At 54.2% G+C, this 13,607-nt stretch overlaps 1 protein-coding gene and 1 long non-coding RNA gene across 2 annotated transcripts in view; one reads left to right on the plus strand and one right to left on the minus strand.

Moving 5' to 3' along the window:
* Window positions 1–3,653: 3,653 nt before the first annotated feature.
* On the minus strand, window positions 3,654–6,978 carry LOC114233770 (uncharacterized). Its single transcript, XR_003619924.2, has 4 exons — window positions 6,817–6,978; window positions 6,414–6,487; window positions 5,272–5,397; window positions 3,654–4,777 (listed from the first exon to the last, which is right to left on the minus strand). It is a non-coding gene; the product is annotated as an uncharacterized LOC114233770 (long non-coding RNA).
* Window positions 6,979–7,383: 405 nt separating this feature from the next.
* The window catches only part of WWC1 (WW and C2 domain containing 1), a 123,703-nt gene continuing 117,479 nt past the window's right edge, over window positions 7,384–13,607 (plus strand). Inside the window, exon 1 of the mRNA XM_008147638.3 lies at window positions 7,384–7,733. Within this exon, the coding sequence (XP_008145860.2) occupies window positions 7,615–7,733 (119 nt within the window). The 5' untranslated portion in view covers window positions 7,384–7,614. The remainder of the gene's footprint in view (window positions 7,734–13,607) is intronic.

Consider the following 13,607-nt stretch of genomic DNA (forward strand, 5'->3'; position numbering starts at 1 on the left):
CTTGAGGGTATGTTTTTGTTGATTTTGGAGAGAGAGGAAAGGAAAGATAAAGATCAATTGGTTGCCTCCCATTAATGCCCCAAATGGGAATCAAACCCACAACCTAGGGGTATGCCCTGCCTGGGAATCGAACCTGAAACCTTTTTGGTGTATGGGATGACGCTTCAAACAACTGAGCCACTTTGGCCAGGGCCCAGACCATTTTTTAGTTTGACCCTGAGGAATGCATCTTTAGACACTTGCTTTAGAAAGGTTGGGAGGTATAACGGAGGGGTAAAGATCGGTGAGAATACAAGTTATGAGATCAATTAAGACCATTAAAATTGTAAGAATTAGACAAAAGGGCCTGAGCTAGGTAGAGGCTTGGGTCAAAAAGCAGGAAGCGATGGATGGGGAACCCGCAGGTCCCTATGTAGGTGAGTGCAGAGAGCACGGAGGACGAGAGGGAGGTGCAGGGCGGGGAGGACCAGGATAAGGAGCGACCTGAGGGGAAGGAGTGGATTCCAGCTGAGACACACTGAGTGCTGTTGGCTCAGACTGGGCAATGAATGTCTGCTTCCAGGGGGTGTTCAGGAGGCAACCGATGGATGTTTCGCTCTCACATCAATGTGTCTCTCTCTCCCTCTCCCTTCCCCTCTCTCTAAAAATCTATTCTAACAATCTTCAACATAAATAAAGTAAAAATAAAGAAATGGACAGAGCCCCAGCGGCCTGAGGGACTACAATAAAAAGTGAGAGATCTAGGCGTAGAGGAGGAAGAGGGTGGGACTGTAAAAGGACTCAGACAGAATGACTGAAAATGTTCCAACTTTGACAGGAACCATCAAAGTGCAGATTCAAGAAGGTGAGAACCCCACACCCAATAAACCTAATAAATCCACGCCAAGACCCACCAACTTCTGAAATCTAAGGACAGAGAAAGCGCCCTGGCCGGTGTGGCTCAGTGGATTTAGCATCAGGCTGCGGACTGAAGGGTCCCGGGTTCGATTCCGGTCAAGGGCACATGCTCGGGTTGCAGGTTCGATTGCCAGTAGGGGGCGTGCAGGAGGCAGCCGATCAATGATTCTCTCTCATCATTGATGTTTCTATTTCTTTCTCCCTCTCCTTTTCTCTCTGAAATCAATAAAAAAATATATATATTCTTTTTAAGTTAAAAAAAAAAAAGAGAGAGAGAAAGCAAAGAGGCCAGCCTTCACGCGGCTGTGTCAGTCCCTTAGGGCCTGCCTCCCGTGAGTAACCGGGCTGGGGGCAGGACGTCAATGACAGCACAGGAAGCCATGTGTTTGGGCTCAGGGAACCTTACAAGATTGTAGGGCGACCACCTCCAAGGACGGGTTCCCCGCACCCCCTCTTGGAAACAACCCCCTCGGGGGTGCTCAGTGGAGGGGAAACAGGGCTCTTTGGGTTGAACATACCAAATCTCCGGGCCTTTCTACCTGCTGCTCCCTCCACTGCAATGCTCCTTCTCTGCTTCCTCACATGGCTGCTGCTGAGGTTTCTGCCTCAGGTAGGCCTTCTCTGGTGCTGAGGTAGGTTTTCCACCAATCCCCACCCCCACCCCCCCCCAAGATTTTCCTTGGCACCCTGTTTCTTCTTCTTATCGACCACAGCGTGCCATTATTTGCTCATCGTATCTCTCCCCTGAGCTGTAAGCCCCATGGGACCAGATACCACAGGGTGTCCCGAGCGCTTGCTTCATTGTCTGGTACTAAGTTGACAGACCAGAGTCTTGTTGAATAAATGAATAAAGAGCTGAGAAGGGAAGGGACCCACCTTTATTTTTTTAAATGTTTTTGTTTTCTTAGAGAGAGGAAGGGAGAAGAGAGAGAGATAGAACATCAATGAGAGAGAAACGTCATCAATCAGCTGCCTCCTGCACGCCCCCTACTGGGGATCGAGCCTGCAACCCGAGCATGTGCCCTGACCAGGAATCGAACCTGTGACCTCCTGGTTCATAGCTCGACACTCCACCGCTGAGCCAGCCGGGCAGGAACTCTGGTGTTTCAGGAGCTGAGCTAACACTTTGTCTACATCGTCTCTCTTAGTTGCCACGCGTTAACAGGGAGGTGGGTATTGTTGCTCCATTCGACAGACGAGCAAACTGAGGCTCAAAGAGGTGCAGTCTTACGCCCAAAGTCACATACCGACCAAGATGCAGAGTTTCTTGCAGGCTCGATCCCCAGTAGGGGGCGTGCAGGAGGCAGCTGATTGATGACGTTTCTCTCTCATTGATGTTCTATCTCTCTCCCTTCTCCCTTCCTCTCTCTAAGAAAACAAAAACATTTTTAAAAAAAATCGACCAAGTTTCACACGTGGATTTTCCCCCCTGCCCATGTGTTTCCCACTGCTCCACCCAGCCACCCTGTTATCTGGGCTTCAGCCCCAGCCTTCCCTGCAGTGTCTCGTGAAATTCACTCCGATTGCTCATTTAACATTCTCAGCATGAGGGGCCACACCAGGCGCCGTGGACAGGTAAAGAGCGTTTCAGCCCACCGGTCTCTAGGCAGTTGGGCTGGAGTTGAATGGAAGCGCCTGGGTACCATGGCGATGCAAGCTTTATAAAGCGCTATAAATACCCCGGGGAGAGGCTTCTCTCAGCCCGCCCCCGCTCCCACCAGGGCTCCTCCGCTGTTGCTGGGGTGGGAGAAGAGGAGAACTCAGCAGGGACTCCCTCCCTTGGCTCACACGGTCTTTCTCCTCTCCACACCCCCCCCCCAACCCCCGCCCTTGAAACTGAGATTTCATCTCCTCCTCCTCCTTCAGCGCATAATTCATTTCCTCGTTGGTGAAAGACACAGCTCCCAGCCCTCAGTCCCCAGAGGACTCTTGGACGGGAGAGTCGAAACCCTCCCTCTCAGCCCCGCGATAGTCGCGTCCAGGAGAAATCCAGTTCATTTAATGAATGAACCGGCAAGGGGAAAGGGGGAGAGGAGGCAGGCAGCACCGGGGTAAAATGCCCTCCTCCCATGGCAACCGCTCAGCCCATTGAATTCCCAGCCAGCTAAGCCCAGGTGCGGCGTGTGGCCGCACGGGTGGAGTTCAAACCCAGGTTGATCCATCTTCAGTTTAGAATTCAGAACGCCCACTTCAACTCTGCCCCGTTCTTGGCAGCTCCGACCTCAGCATGTGCCCTCCCACCTCCAACCACTCCAATCCTGGCTGCTCCTCCACCCGCTTCCGACCGGACTGGTAGCGCCCGGAGTCCCTCCTTGGTTGGCCCGCTAGAGCCCACACTTCTGTGAATTCACCAGTAAGACCCACTGGGAACTGAGTTGGCATCTTGGTTCTATTATTTATGATGTGCCCATAGGAAAGTCACTCCTCCGAGTCTCAGTTTGTGCATCTGTAAAACGGGATGAATAAGAACCAGGGTAAGGTGTCATGAGTCATAGACACTCCATCTCCCATCCTGGCCAGTGTGGCTCAGTTGGTTGAGTGTCGTCCTATGCACCAAGAGGTCACCAGTTCGATTCCTGGTCAGGGCACATGCCTGGGTTTCGGGTTCAATCCCCAGGGGGCAGCCAATTGATATTTCTCTCTCCTTCTCCCTTCCTCTCTCTCTAAAATCAATAAAACGTATTTAAAAAAAAAAAAGGAAAAGGAAAGAAACTCCACCTCCCTATTTGTAAACTAAGTAGGCAATGCTAGACTTATTTCGATTTATTTTCAAGCACTGTATTAAGCACTAAGGACCCAGAGATAAATAAGAAACCATTTCTCTTGCCAAGGTTTCTTCTACCCTAATTTTCCCTGGCTTAGGCCGTGTTTCCCCATCCCTGAAGAAAACAAACAAACAAACAAAAAATCAACGCATGGGCTCAAGTATGAACTTCAGCTAACGCACGACTAAAGAAAGGGGACATCGTCGGCTCAGTCACGGAAACATAACCGTGTGTGTTGCTCAGATGTGTGGGGGGTGAAGTCATGGCATCAAGAAAATCCGCAGCAGAGGTTTCCACAGCCTCCACGCTCTGGAAGAAAACAGCAGCTAACAGGAAACGACTGCTGACATATCTGTTCCTTTTTAAAGCTTCGTTTCTCCTCCTCCCCATCTTTGTGAAATATGTTACCCCGACACTCCGAGATCCTCTGAAACACACGTGTGGAAACTGGTCTTTCTTCTTCGCTGTGGCCACGGGGGCGAGGATGTCAGTGGGCGTCTTTTTCAAAAACAAGACGACCTGTCCCGGGCACAGGTGTCGCCTGTGGGCCACCCGGATGTGAACGCAAAGGAAGACAGCCTTGGCCTGGGGTCACTTCTGCTGTGTCCTCCAGCTCGGCTCTCGGGCAGCCAGACAGCGCCCCAGGAAGGAGGCGGGAGAGGCCGGGCTGCTGGCCTGTCCTTGGGATTCCTGCGGCTCAGTCACCTGTAGAGTAACGTCCAAGTCACCCCGTCACGTGGCGTAGCCGGTTTTTCCTTTAATCCCTTTCACGTTTGTCCTCAGCTTTGAAGAATGCCTGGGGATGATTCACCCACCATCACATGGGGCAGGCAGTCATCTGTTTTATTACCTCACCCTGCTTGCAGCTTCTGGAAGATAACCTGGGATTCTTTGGTTGGGGGGTGGGGTCGGGGATGGAGGTAAGAAGGATGGACGAACAGACCGAGGCTTCAAGGAGGCCGTTCCTGCTCTGGTTTCGCTTGCCTGCTCCCCAGCTCCGGTCTACAGGTCCAAAGGTACAGGCCATGTGGGAAAGGCCAGGGCTTGGGCACCTGGGCTGGGAAGGAAGTTGAACTTGGCGGTCTACTTCACAGGTGAGGCAAACAGCAAGGAGGCTTGATTGCAAAACAAGACAAAAACAAAATCAGTCACTCGGAGGACTGTCACAAGCAACCACACACACATTTCAGGAAGGGGAAATGGAAGGGCATCATGGGCTTGTGTTGGGAAGAGAAAATACTTCATCGTTTCACGTTTCATTGGAGCATGCTCAGGAGCAGGCACTGGCGCTCCGAAGGCACCAGCGTCTTGTGTTGTGTGGGCCCAGGCGTGCTGAACAAGGGAGGGAATCCCATGCTGGCGGTCTCAGCTCCTCCACAGAGAAGACCCGCCACGGCCCCGGGATGATGGCTTACTGCGGATGCCAAGCCCTCTGTATCTCTCCTCCCCCTTGGCCCTTTCAGCAGGCCCGCTGAGTCTGGATTATTACGATGTTTTCCAGACCTAAGACTGAGACTCCGGTTGAGCAAAGTTACTCAAGGTCAAAGGGCTAGAACGTAGGGTGGATTTGGGACCCAACCAGACTGCCTCCAGAGCCTTTGCTTCTCACCCAAAAAAATCATGAAGCAAGCTTCAACAGAGACCAGCATTCATCAGCACCTACAATATTTCAGATCCAGGAGGAGGTCCAGGAGCTGCAGAGTAGTCAGTCCTCATTCAACGCCGTCCATAGGTTCTAGGAATTTAAAGGAAACAATGAATAATGAAGCCAATTTGCCGAGAGTTGAGTGCCTACAGCCTCAATGTAGCAAAATGCCATTGAACAATATGGCAGTGTTCGAGGACCTGCCATAATTGAAAAAGAAAAAGAAAGAGGAAGTATAGGTTGAACTTAGAACCCGAGTGCTCTAGTCAGACAGAGCTGGGTCTATTTATTAGCTTAGCCAATAGGACAGCATTTCAGAACCTCAGTTTTCTCATCAGTGGAATGGGTATAATAAGTAGCATTCCCTGCTCCAGAGGGTTGTTGTGAGGATTAATTTAGCACTTAGTACCATGTTGGCTTTCCTTTTGAATTGCTGTTTTAATCACTAGTGGGAGGTTTTTATATAGTGAAGTCATGGTCCAGCAGAGGAAGTGTAGGGGGTTGTGGGAATCCCCCATGGAAAGATGGGGAACTCCTACTTTTGGTTTGGTGGCCAGTGTGAGGTGCCCGTTTCCGGAATTTTATGCATGGCATCTGTGGAACAATGGAGGGAAGAAAGGGCAAACTTTGAGTTGAGTCTTGAGTTGAGTCCGTAGGTCTGGCCTCAGGGAAGTAATTGACTTTGCGGAAGGCATTTGGAGGTGAGGAACTGCCATGGTGGGTCTTCTCGGTTGAGAGCACAGACCTGGGATTCCCTCCCTTGATCAGCACTCCTGGGCGCATACAACACAAGATGCTGGTTTCTCCGGGAGACTGTGGGGCTCAGCAAGAGGATCCACAGAAGCCCTGGGCTTCATCCCTCAGTCCAGCTTCCGGACACGTGTCCAGGGCAAAAGAACGGGTTATACACATTCAGGAAACACAGACACGCCAGTGGACCCTCCACCAATCATGCTACCTTCTTTTTTGTGTTGAATGACATTATTTTTCATTTCTCAAGAAATATTGGGTCTGCTTTTAAAATGTCTAATTTTTCTTCAAGATGAACATTTTTGTGTGTTCTTTATTCTTTTCAAAACCCCCTTCCCACCAAATATGTAACATACCTCAAGGTAGCAAAGAAGAGAACGCATGCGAAGCTGCTGGCCCACAGCCTGGGACGGTTCTGTACTCAATTTAGCTAACAACAGCAACACCATGATTATTATTTTTACAGAGTGCTCACCCTGACACCCTCTGGAAATCCTCTCAGGGGAGGGGCCCACAGGAGGTGGCCACCACGCCCGCTACATTTGCAAATACTGGGGTGGGGGTGGGGGATGGGTGAAACAACACGGGGAGAAGAATGGAGTAAGAGGGAGACAGATGGTGTGTGTGTTGGGGGGAGGGATCAGAGATCCTGTGAAACTTCTGTTCCCCGATTTACAAGAGCGTTTCTATTTAACCACTTCTTGCCTACTCCGGATTCTACCTAACAGGGAAGCGGGGAGTTGTCAGATGCGGGGCCACCTGTGCCAGGAGCCTGGACGCTCGGGGTGGGGAGAGCCAGGAGCGTCGGGAAAGCAGAGGCAGAGCGGGTCTTGCTTAGCCTGCTGGGGCTCCCGCCTGGGTTTGGGACCCAGGTAAGGGGAGGTCTCCCTTGGCCAGACCCGGGCCGCGTAGGGGCGGGCGGGCGGCCGGCGGTTCGGGCTGTCCCACGAGGGGGCGCGTCTCGGGCCCTAGGACCCGCCCCTCGCGGCGCCGGGCGCGGGGAGGGGACCTGGAACCCAGGCGCCCGGCGCTCCGCCTCCCGTTTCCGGGGCAGCGCGGCTACCTGCACCGCCCGCGCCGCACCTGGCGGAGGCAGAAGTCGCCGACCGAGCGAGCGCGGAGCGGCCGCGGGGCGGAGGGCCGGCACGGGCGGGAGAGGCGGCGGCGGCGGCGGGCGGCGTGGAGGGCGCAGCGCGCCGCGCGGCGGAGGGAGGCAGGCGGCAGCCGCGCTCGGCTCGCTCAGCCCCGCCGGCCGGGCGCGCACCCGGGCCCGCACCGCGCCGCTGCGGGCGCACATGGCAGCGTGAGAGGCCGGCGGCGGGAGGAGCGGGCGGCGCCGGGCTGGGGCCGCGGGGCCACAGGGCCGCATGGACTGCCGCGCCACCCCGACCGGCCCTCACTAGGGCCCCCAAGCCGCGGGCACCACCGCCACCCTCCCCCCCGATTATGGTGCCTCGGCGGCCGCCCGGGCCGGGTAGAGCCGGCCGGAGGCGCTGAGCCGGGGGCCCCAGCGGCGACCGGGAGCTGCATGGGGGAGCGCGGGCCGCTCTTGGGAAGATGCCCCGGCCGGAGCTGCCCTTGCCGGAGGGCTGGGAGGAGGCGCGCGACTTCGACGGCAAGGTCTACTACATAGACCACACGAGCCGCACCACCAGCTGGATCGACCCGCGGGACAGGTAGGACCCTGGGGGGCCCACACCCCCACCCGGGCCGTCTATGCCTTGGGGGCCACCAGCGGGACTGGCCGGAGGGCGGGGTGGCTCCGCCAGCCTCTTGAGCTTTCTTTGCCCCCCTGAACCCCTCCCCCCCCATGGCCCTCCTGGAGCGCCGCTCCTGCCCCGGGGAGCTGCTGGGAGGAGGGGACCGCAGTGAGCTGGCCCAGGCTGCCCCACCGCCGTCCCTAGATGGAGGACTTAGGCCCCAGTCCGCACCTGCCCAGAGTTTTGACCTCAAGCTCTAGCCCCGCCCCCGCCCCTTTAGGAGCAGAAGGCGGGCGGGGGCGGGGGGAGCGACCCAGCCGAGTGATGCTGGGGCTTCCCGCGGAGGCTTTCCCCAGCGCGGGGAGGGCAGCGGGAGGGGGCCTGGGAAGCATCTGGTGGAGGGGGAGGGCCTCGGGGTTCGGGGGGAGACTGCCGGAGGAAGGACTGACACGCGCGCCGGGAAGGCAGGCTGGAGTGGGGTTTTGACAGGTGCCTCTGAGGTTCTGAAAAGAGCACGGAGCCTCCGGTGGCCTGGAGGCCGGGAGTGGGAAGGGAAGGAAGGAGCAGGGGAGGGCTGCTCGGGGAGACTGGTTCTCCAGGAATCCACTGCAACTTGGGAGCTGCTGGCATGTAGATGGGGGCGAGAGGCCTCCGGCAAAGCCCTGCCCATCACTCTTCCTCCTCCCTTTCTTCCTCTGGGGACCGGGCTCCTCAGCCCTGCACCTGCGCGCCCTGACCTTGGTGGCCACCACGCTGGCTGTAGTACAGGATTTAATTTTTTTTATTTTTTATTTTTTGCTGAGGCAGATGGAGTCAGATGCCTGGTGTGGCCTTTAGCTTCCAGACTTTCTCCCAGTTTCCACTGTTCGGCATTTCTTTTCTTTTAAATATATTTTTATTGATTTCAGAGAGGAAGGGTGAGGGAGAGAGAGAGAGAGAGAGATAGAATCATCAATGATGAGAGAATCAGTGATCGGCTGCCTCCTGCACACCTCACACTGGGGATTGAGCCTGCCATCCCCTGACCGGAATCGAACGGAATCGTGACCTCCTGGTTCATAGGTCAACACTCAACTACTGGGCTGCGCAGGCTGGGATGTTTGTCATTTCTTTGCACACAAGCACCCCCTCCCCATGTATGTGGTGCGGGGAGGGGAGGCCCACCTTCTGGGACAGCTTTGTTGTCCTTTGCTGACTCGGTCCTGGGTCAGAGTGTCTTAGGAATGTGGGATTTTCACCTGGTCGCTGTGACCTTGGGCATCAGGTGCCTCTAGAGCAATGCAGGTAAATGTTTTGGACCCTTCATCTTGCTGGGTTAGGATGGATGTCCCAGAAAGCTCGGATGGGTGTGTAGCAAGGTGAGGGTGAACGGAAAGAAAAAGTGTTAAGGAGCTGTGAGTTCAGATTCTCAGGGGTTCCTGTGAGCAAGTAAGTTCATTCATTCAACACTTAACCGCGTTGCTCTATGCTCAGTGCCATGCTGAATGTCTCGTTTACCATAATCTGTGAGAGAAAATTTTAATGCTAGAGAGCATTCCTTGGGCAAGCTGCTTTAACCTCTGGGCCTCAGTTTCCCTATTTGTCAGACGAATGGTTTGCTGGGAAGGGAAGCAGTAATAGTGGAACTCTTAAAAGTTGGAAAGGATATGGAAGATCAGAGTCCGACTCCCATTTTCAAACATAGGAGAAAATTTGAGGCCCAGGGGTGTGAATAGCTTGTTTTGATGTTTCTAATACTCTCATATGCCAAGTTCTTTTTAAATATTATTGATTTCAGAGAGGAAAGGAGAGCGATATAGAAACATCAATGACGAGAGAGAATCATCGATCGGCTGCCTCCTGCACGGCCCACAGTGGACAAGCCCACAACCCCGGCATGTGCCCTGACTGGGAATGGAACCGTGACCCCCTGGTTCACAGGTCAACCCTCAACCACTGAGCCACGCTGGCTGGGTCTCATATGCCAAGTTCTTTACCAGCTCAGAACTTTTGACCTCCAAACGTGTTCAGGCTCACTTTCCTTCCCTAACCCCCTGGGGGCAGCCCTTGTACTGCTCTGGAAGAGAGACCAGTTCGAGCTCTGTGTCCTCCCCAGTTTAGGTCCTGGCAGGTGTGCTGTAAGCAGTTGGATGTCAGAGGTGAACAGCTGCTGGTGCTGCTCGCTCACTCTGGGTCACCCGTCTACAGGCTGTTCGGGGGTCTCTGAGAGGATAGTGCAGCTGTAGGAAGCTTCTCGAACACCAGTCATTCTTTACCCTTGGAAGAGGGCAAGCAGTATTGCTTCCGAGAAAACCTGACTTGGCTAGAGCATAATTTCCCAGATTTTAGTACTAAGTGGACCACCTTCACTATACACTGGGTGGCCAGATTATTATGATCTCTGAACGCATAATCTGACCACTAATGTATATCCTGTATAATAAAGGGCTAATATGCAAATTGTCCCCTCGACCAGGAGTTCGACCAGCAGGCAGGCCAGCCAACCACCCATGTCCCCTCCCCCTGGCCAGGCTGGCCGGACCCCACCCATGCACGAATTCATGCACCGGGCCTCTAATATATATACACACTGAGTGGCCAGATTATTATGATCTCTGAACGCATAATAATCTGGACACTCGGTGTGTTTTGCTATGTGCATCCGTGCTATTACTTAATACTTGACTTTAAAGGAACTCAATTTGAAAACTTTTTAAGCCACTTTCACAGTGAGAAACTAGAAATATCTATTGCCATAAATAGAAAGTATCCTTAAAAATACAGTGCAGAAATAAAACCCCACTGCCATTATGTTCTGGCTAGTCCTGTGGCCTGCCCATGGCCCCAGCCACAGGCCCGCGCAGCCTTTGTCTTTAGGCAGATTGGCAAGTAGTGGAGAGGAATTAAAAGCATACTGATGCCGAATGGAGCCCCTTGCTTCTTCACTGTGCAAGTCATTGGTTTTGTGCCTCCTGGTCATGCACCTGCACTTGCACTGGGCTGGCGTGGGGCCCCTGAGCTCGGGGTGCGGAGGAGACCTGAGTGAAACCTTGGGGTCTCTGATGAATCTAACTTTGGAAATTTGGGGAAAGAGCTGAGCAGAGGGCATCCATTCCGGGCTCCCCGGAATTTCCTTCCTGCACAAATTCCTGCACACCCGGGTAGGGCTTGCTGTCTGCTGGTCTTGCCTGCGTGGCCTCAGGCCCGTTGCTGGAGCTCTCAGGTGCAGGTGCTTCATCAGTGAGAGAGCAGGGTTGATGAGATGGTCAGGGAGGACCCTGCCTGCTCCTCCTTACCCCTCCTGCCTCCAAGGCAGAATTTGGGGGTTCGGGTAGGTGGGAGGGTAAGGGGGCTGTGAAGAGGAGGAAACATTTAAAAAGCTGGAAAGAGCCAGACTTCTTTGGGGCGGGGGGGTGAGGGTGGAGGAGATAAATTCTGCCAAGGTGCTTCCATCTCTGCAGCTGGTTAATGCGGGGAAACAAACAAAATCACACACAAAATTCTTACGTGTGGCTGTTTGCGTTTGCCTGGGCTTTTTCCTTACCTGAATCGAGGCGATGCCTGCCCATTCCCCAGAATTTAAAAGAAGCCAGTCCAATGGGCCTTCAGTCAGAAAAGGGATTTCTTAGCCACCGAGAACAAAATAGCGTCTCGGGTTACCAACCCCGAAGAATGTCCTGGCACATTCCTCCCCGTGGGGCTGAGCTGTTTTGTGTGCTGTCCGGCCGGCCGGGAGGCTGCTGGGGGTAGGGAATCCAGTGTTCAGCGTTCCCTTTCACCAGGGGGTTGGAAGAGCAGCCAGGCAGCTGGCCCTGCCAACTCTGTCCCTTCTTACCCAGGGGAAGGCTGGGAGGCCGAAATTCCTGAGGACGGTTGTCCCAACAACCGGAGAGGGTCCAGTGGGCAGCTCGGGCCCTGCCGACTGGGCCAAGGGCTCTTCCTGAGGCCCGGCCGCTGGGAAGGGGACGGGTCCCCCCGGGGAATGGGGTGCAGCCCCATGGAGTGGTCTTCCTTTCGCAGAGTAATAGCTCCGGGTGCTTCTGGGAGCTCCCAGCTGGCCAGGGCCAGCGTGGCGAGGGCATTTAACCTAGGGGTATGCCAAAACAAATACGCTGATGGTTCCCCGAGGAGGAATGGGTTGTTGGAACTGGCCCCGCCGGAGAAGGTTCCTGAAGTCGGATTCCTGCCCATTCTGTGGGTTGTGGTCAGACCTCCTTCCAGGAGCCACCTGTAAACTCCCGGCACAGTTTTGGGGGGCTGTGTGATAAGTACCCAAGGCCCACATGGCCGAGGGGCTCTGTGGAGAGGACTCAGCAGCTTCCCTCATGATCTGAGGAAGAACTTGAGCTGACCCTGCCGACTCAGAAATCCTTGACGTGGTAGGAAGTTGGGCCTAGCCGTCACAGACCTTAACCTCCGCTGGTCACAGACCCTTGTGAGAAGCTGACAGAGGTTAAGGATGGTTCCTGAAGAAAAGTGTGAACCTGGTTTGGGGCACATCATTTCAGGGGGCTCGTGGACCCCGGGTTCATAAATTCCTGCCGTAGATTAGCTTAGAAACGGCTCATCACCAACTCTGTCCCCTCCTGTTTAGGTAGGAAGTTAATGGTTATTTACTGCATCCAGGCCGTCTGCTGAGAGCTTCCCATGGGATTTCTCTTAATCCCCCTACCAGCCCTGGGAATAGGTAGTTATCTGCCTGAGGAACCTGAGGCTGGGGTGGGGGGGAGAGGAGGGGGCGCAGAGTTGGGTGAAGCCACTCAGCTTTTGTGAGATGAAGGCACACTGACTTACGAGCCCTCATTTCTAAGCCCCGCACCGCTCAGCTGCCTGCTGAATCCAGACTTCTGCTCCATTGCCTAAGGAATTTGGCTTTGGGGAGTGGACCTGGGGCAGGCATGATTTCACTTTCCTGCAACCATTCTGGTGTGGCCAGACCCCAGTTCACCAGAGAGCAAGTGTGGATAACGGGGAAGAGGGTGAGCCTTTTGAGTCCTGGCATCTTGGATCTGCTATGTGCTCCCTTGTGTAGGATGGGGAGATGGATGCGTAAGCAAGCTGGCAAGGGCAGTTGTGAATAAGCCAAGTCCGGTAGGGCAGCCGGCATAGAGCCTTACACGCAGGAGACACTCGGGGATGCCAGCTCCTTCAGCTTTTACTACAAGTACCTGCAGAACACTGAGGTCTAGCGGAGACGGAGCCTCGCCGAGCTCTGTGGCAGCTGACAGGCAGGTTGGACCTTTCTGGTCATGTAATCCAGGGTTCTCATTTCACCGATGCAACGGAGACTCGGAGACAAGTGACTTGCCCAAGGTCACACAGCAGGCAAACGTCAACCTCGAGTCTCTAGCACAGGTCTCTCTTCCTCTTCCTCTTACGAAAACTTCCTCCTAAAAAATCAGACCCAGTTTCTCCTCTTCCATCACGGTCGTTTGGGAACCTTTCATGCTTGGGGCTGAGTTCTTCCAACTCCCTTTTCACTGTGCAGACCAACAGGTTTCCTTCCTAGCGTCACAGTCGTGGGTGAGGTGTGTCATAGGAATGCGTCATTTGTCGAACAGTTAAAGCACCAGCAGTTGCAAGTGAGTTACTACTTGATAATCAGTTAAAATGGATTTAAGGTTATTGTCAGACTCCTTTCCACCAATTTCTTAAGCAGGAGTTATAACCAGCCTGCCGTGGGATTTACCTGAAGCCTCTATTCCCCGTGCTTCTCTTCATGGTCCCCTAATACCTACACATGTGCCTTCACAAGTTCTGAGAGGGTTTTCCTTCTCTTTCCTTTCCCCGGGGGTCTGCGTACGACGCATGGGGTTGTCTTATGCCAATTATTAAGAAAGAAATAGGTTAAGAAAGCACTAGTAGAGATAA

The sequence above is a fragment of the Eptesicus fuscus genome, chromosome 6, assembly GCF_027574615.1.
Source record: "Eptesicus fuscus isolate TK198812 chromosome 6, DD_ASM_mEF_20220401, whole genome shotgun sequence".
In the NCBI taxonomy this organism is placed as follows: Eukaryota; Metazoa; Chordata; class Mammalia; order Chiroptera; family Vespertilionidae; genus Eptesicus; species Eptesicus fuscus.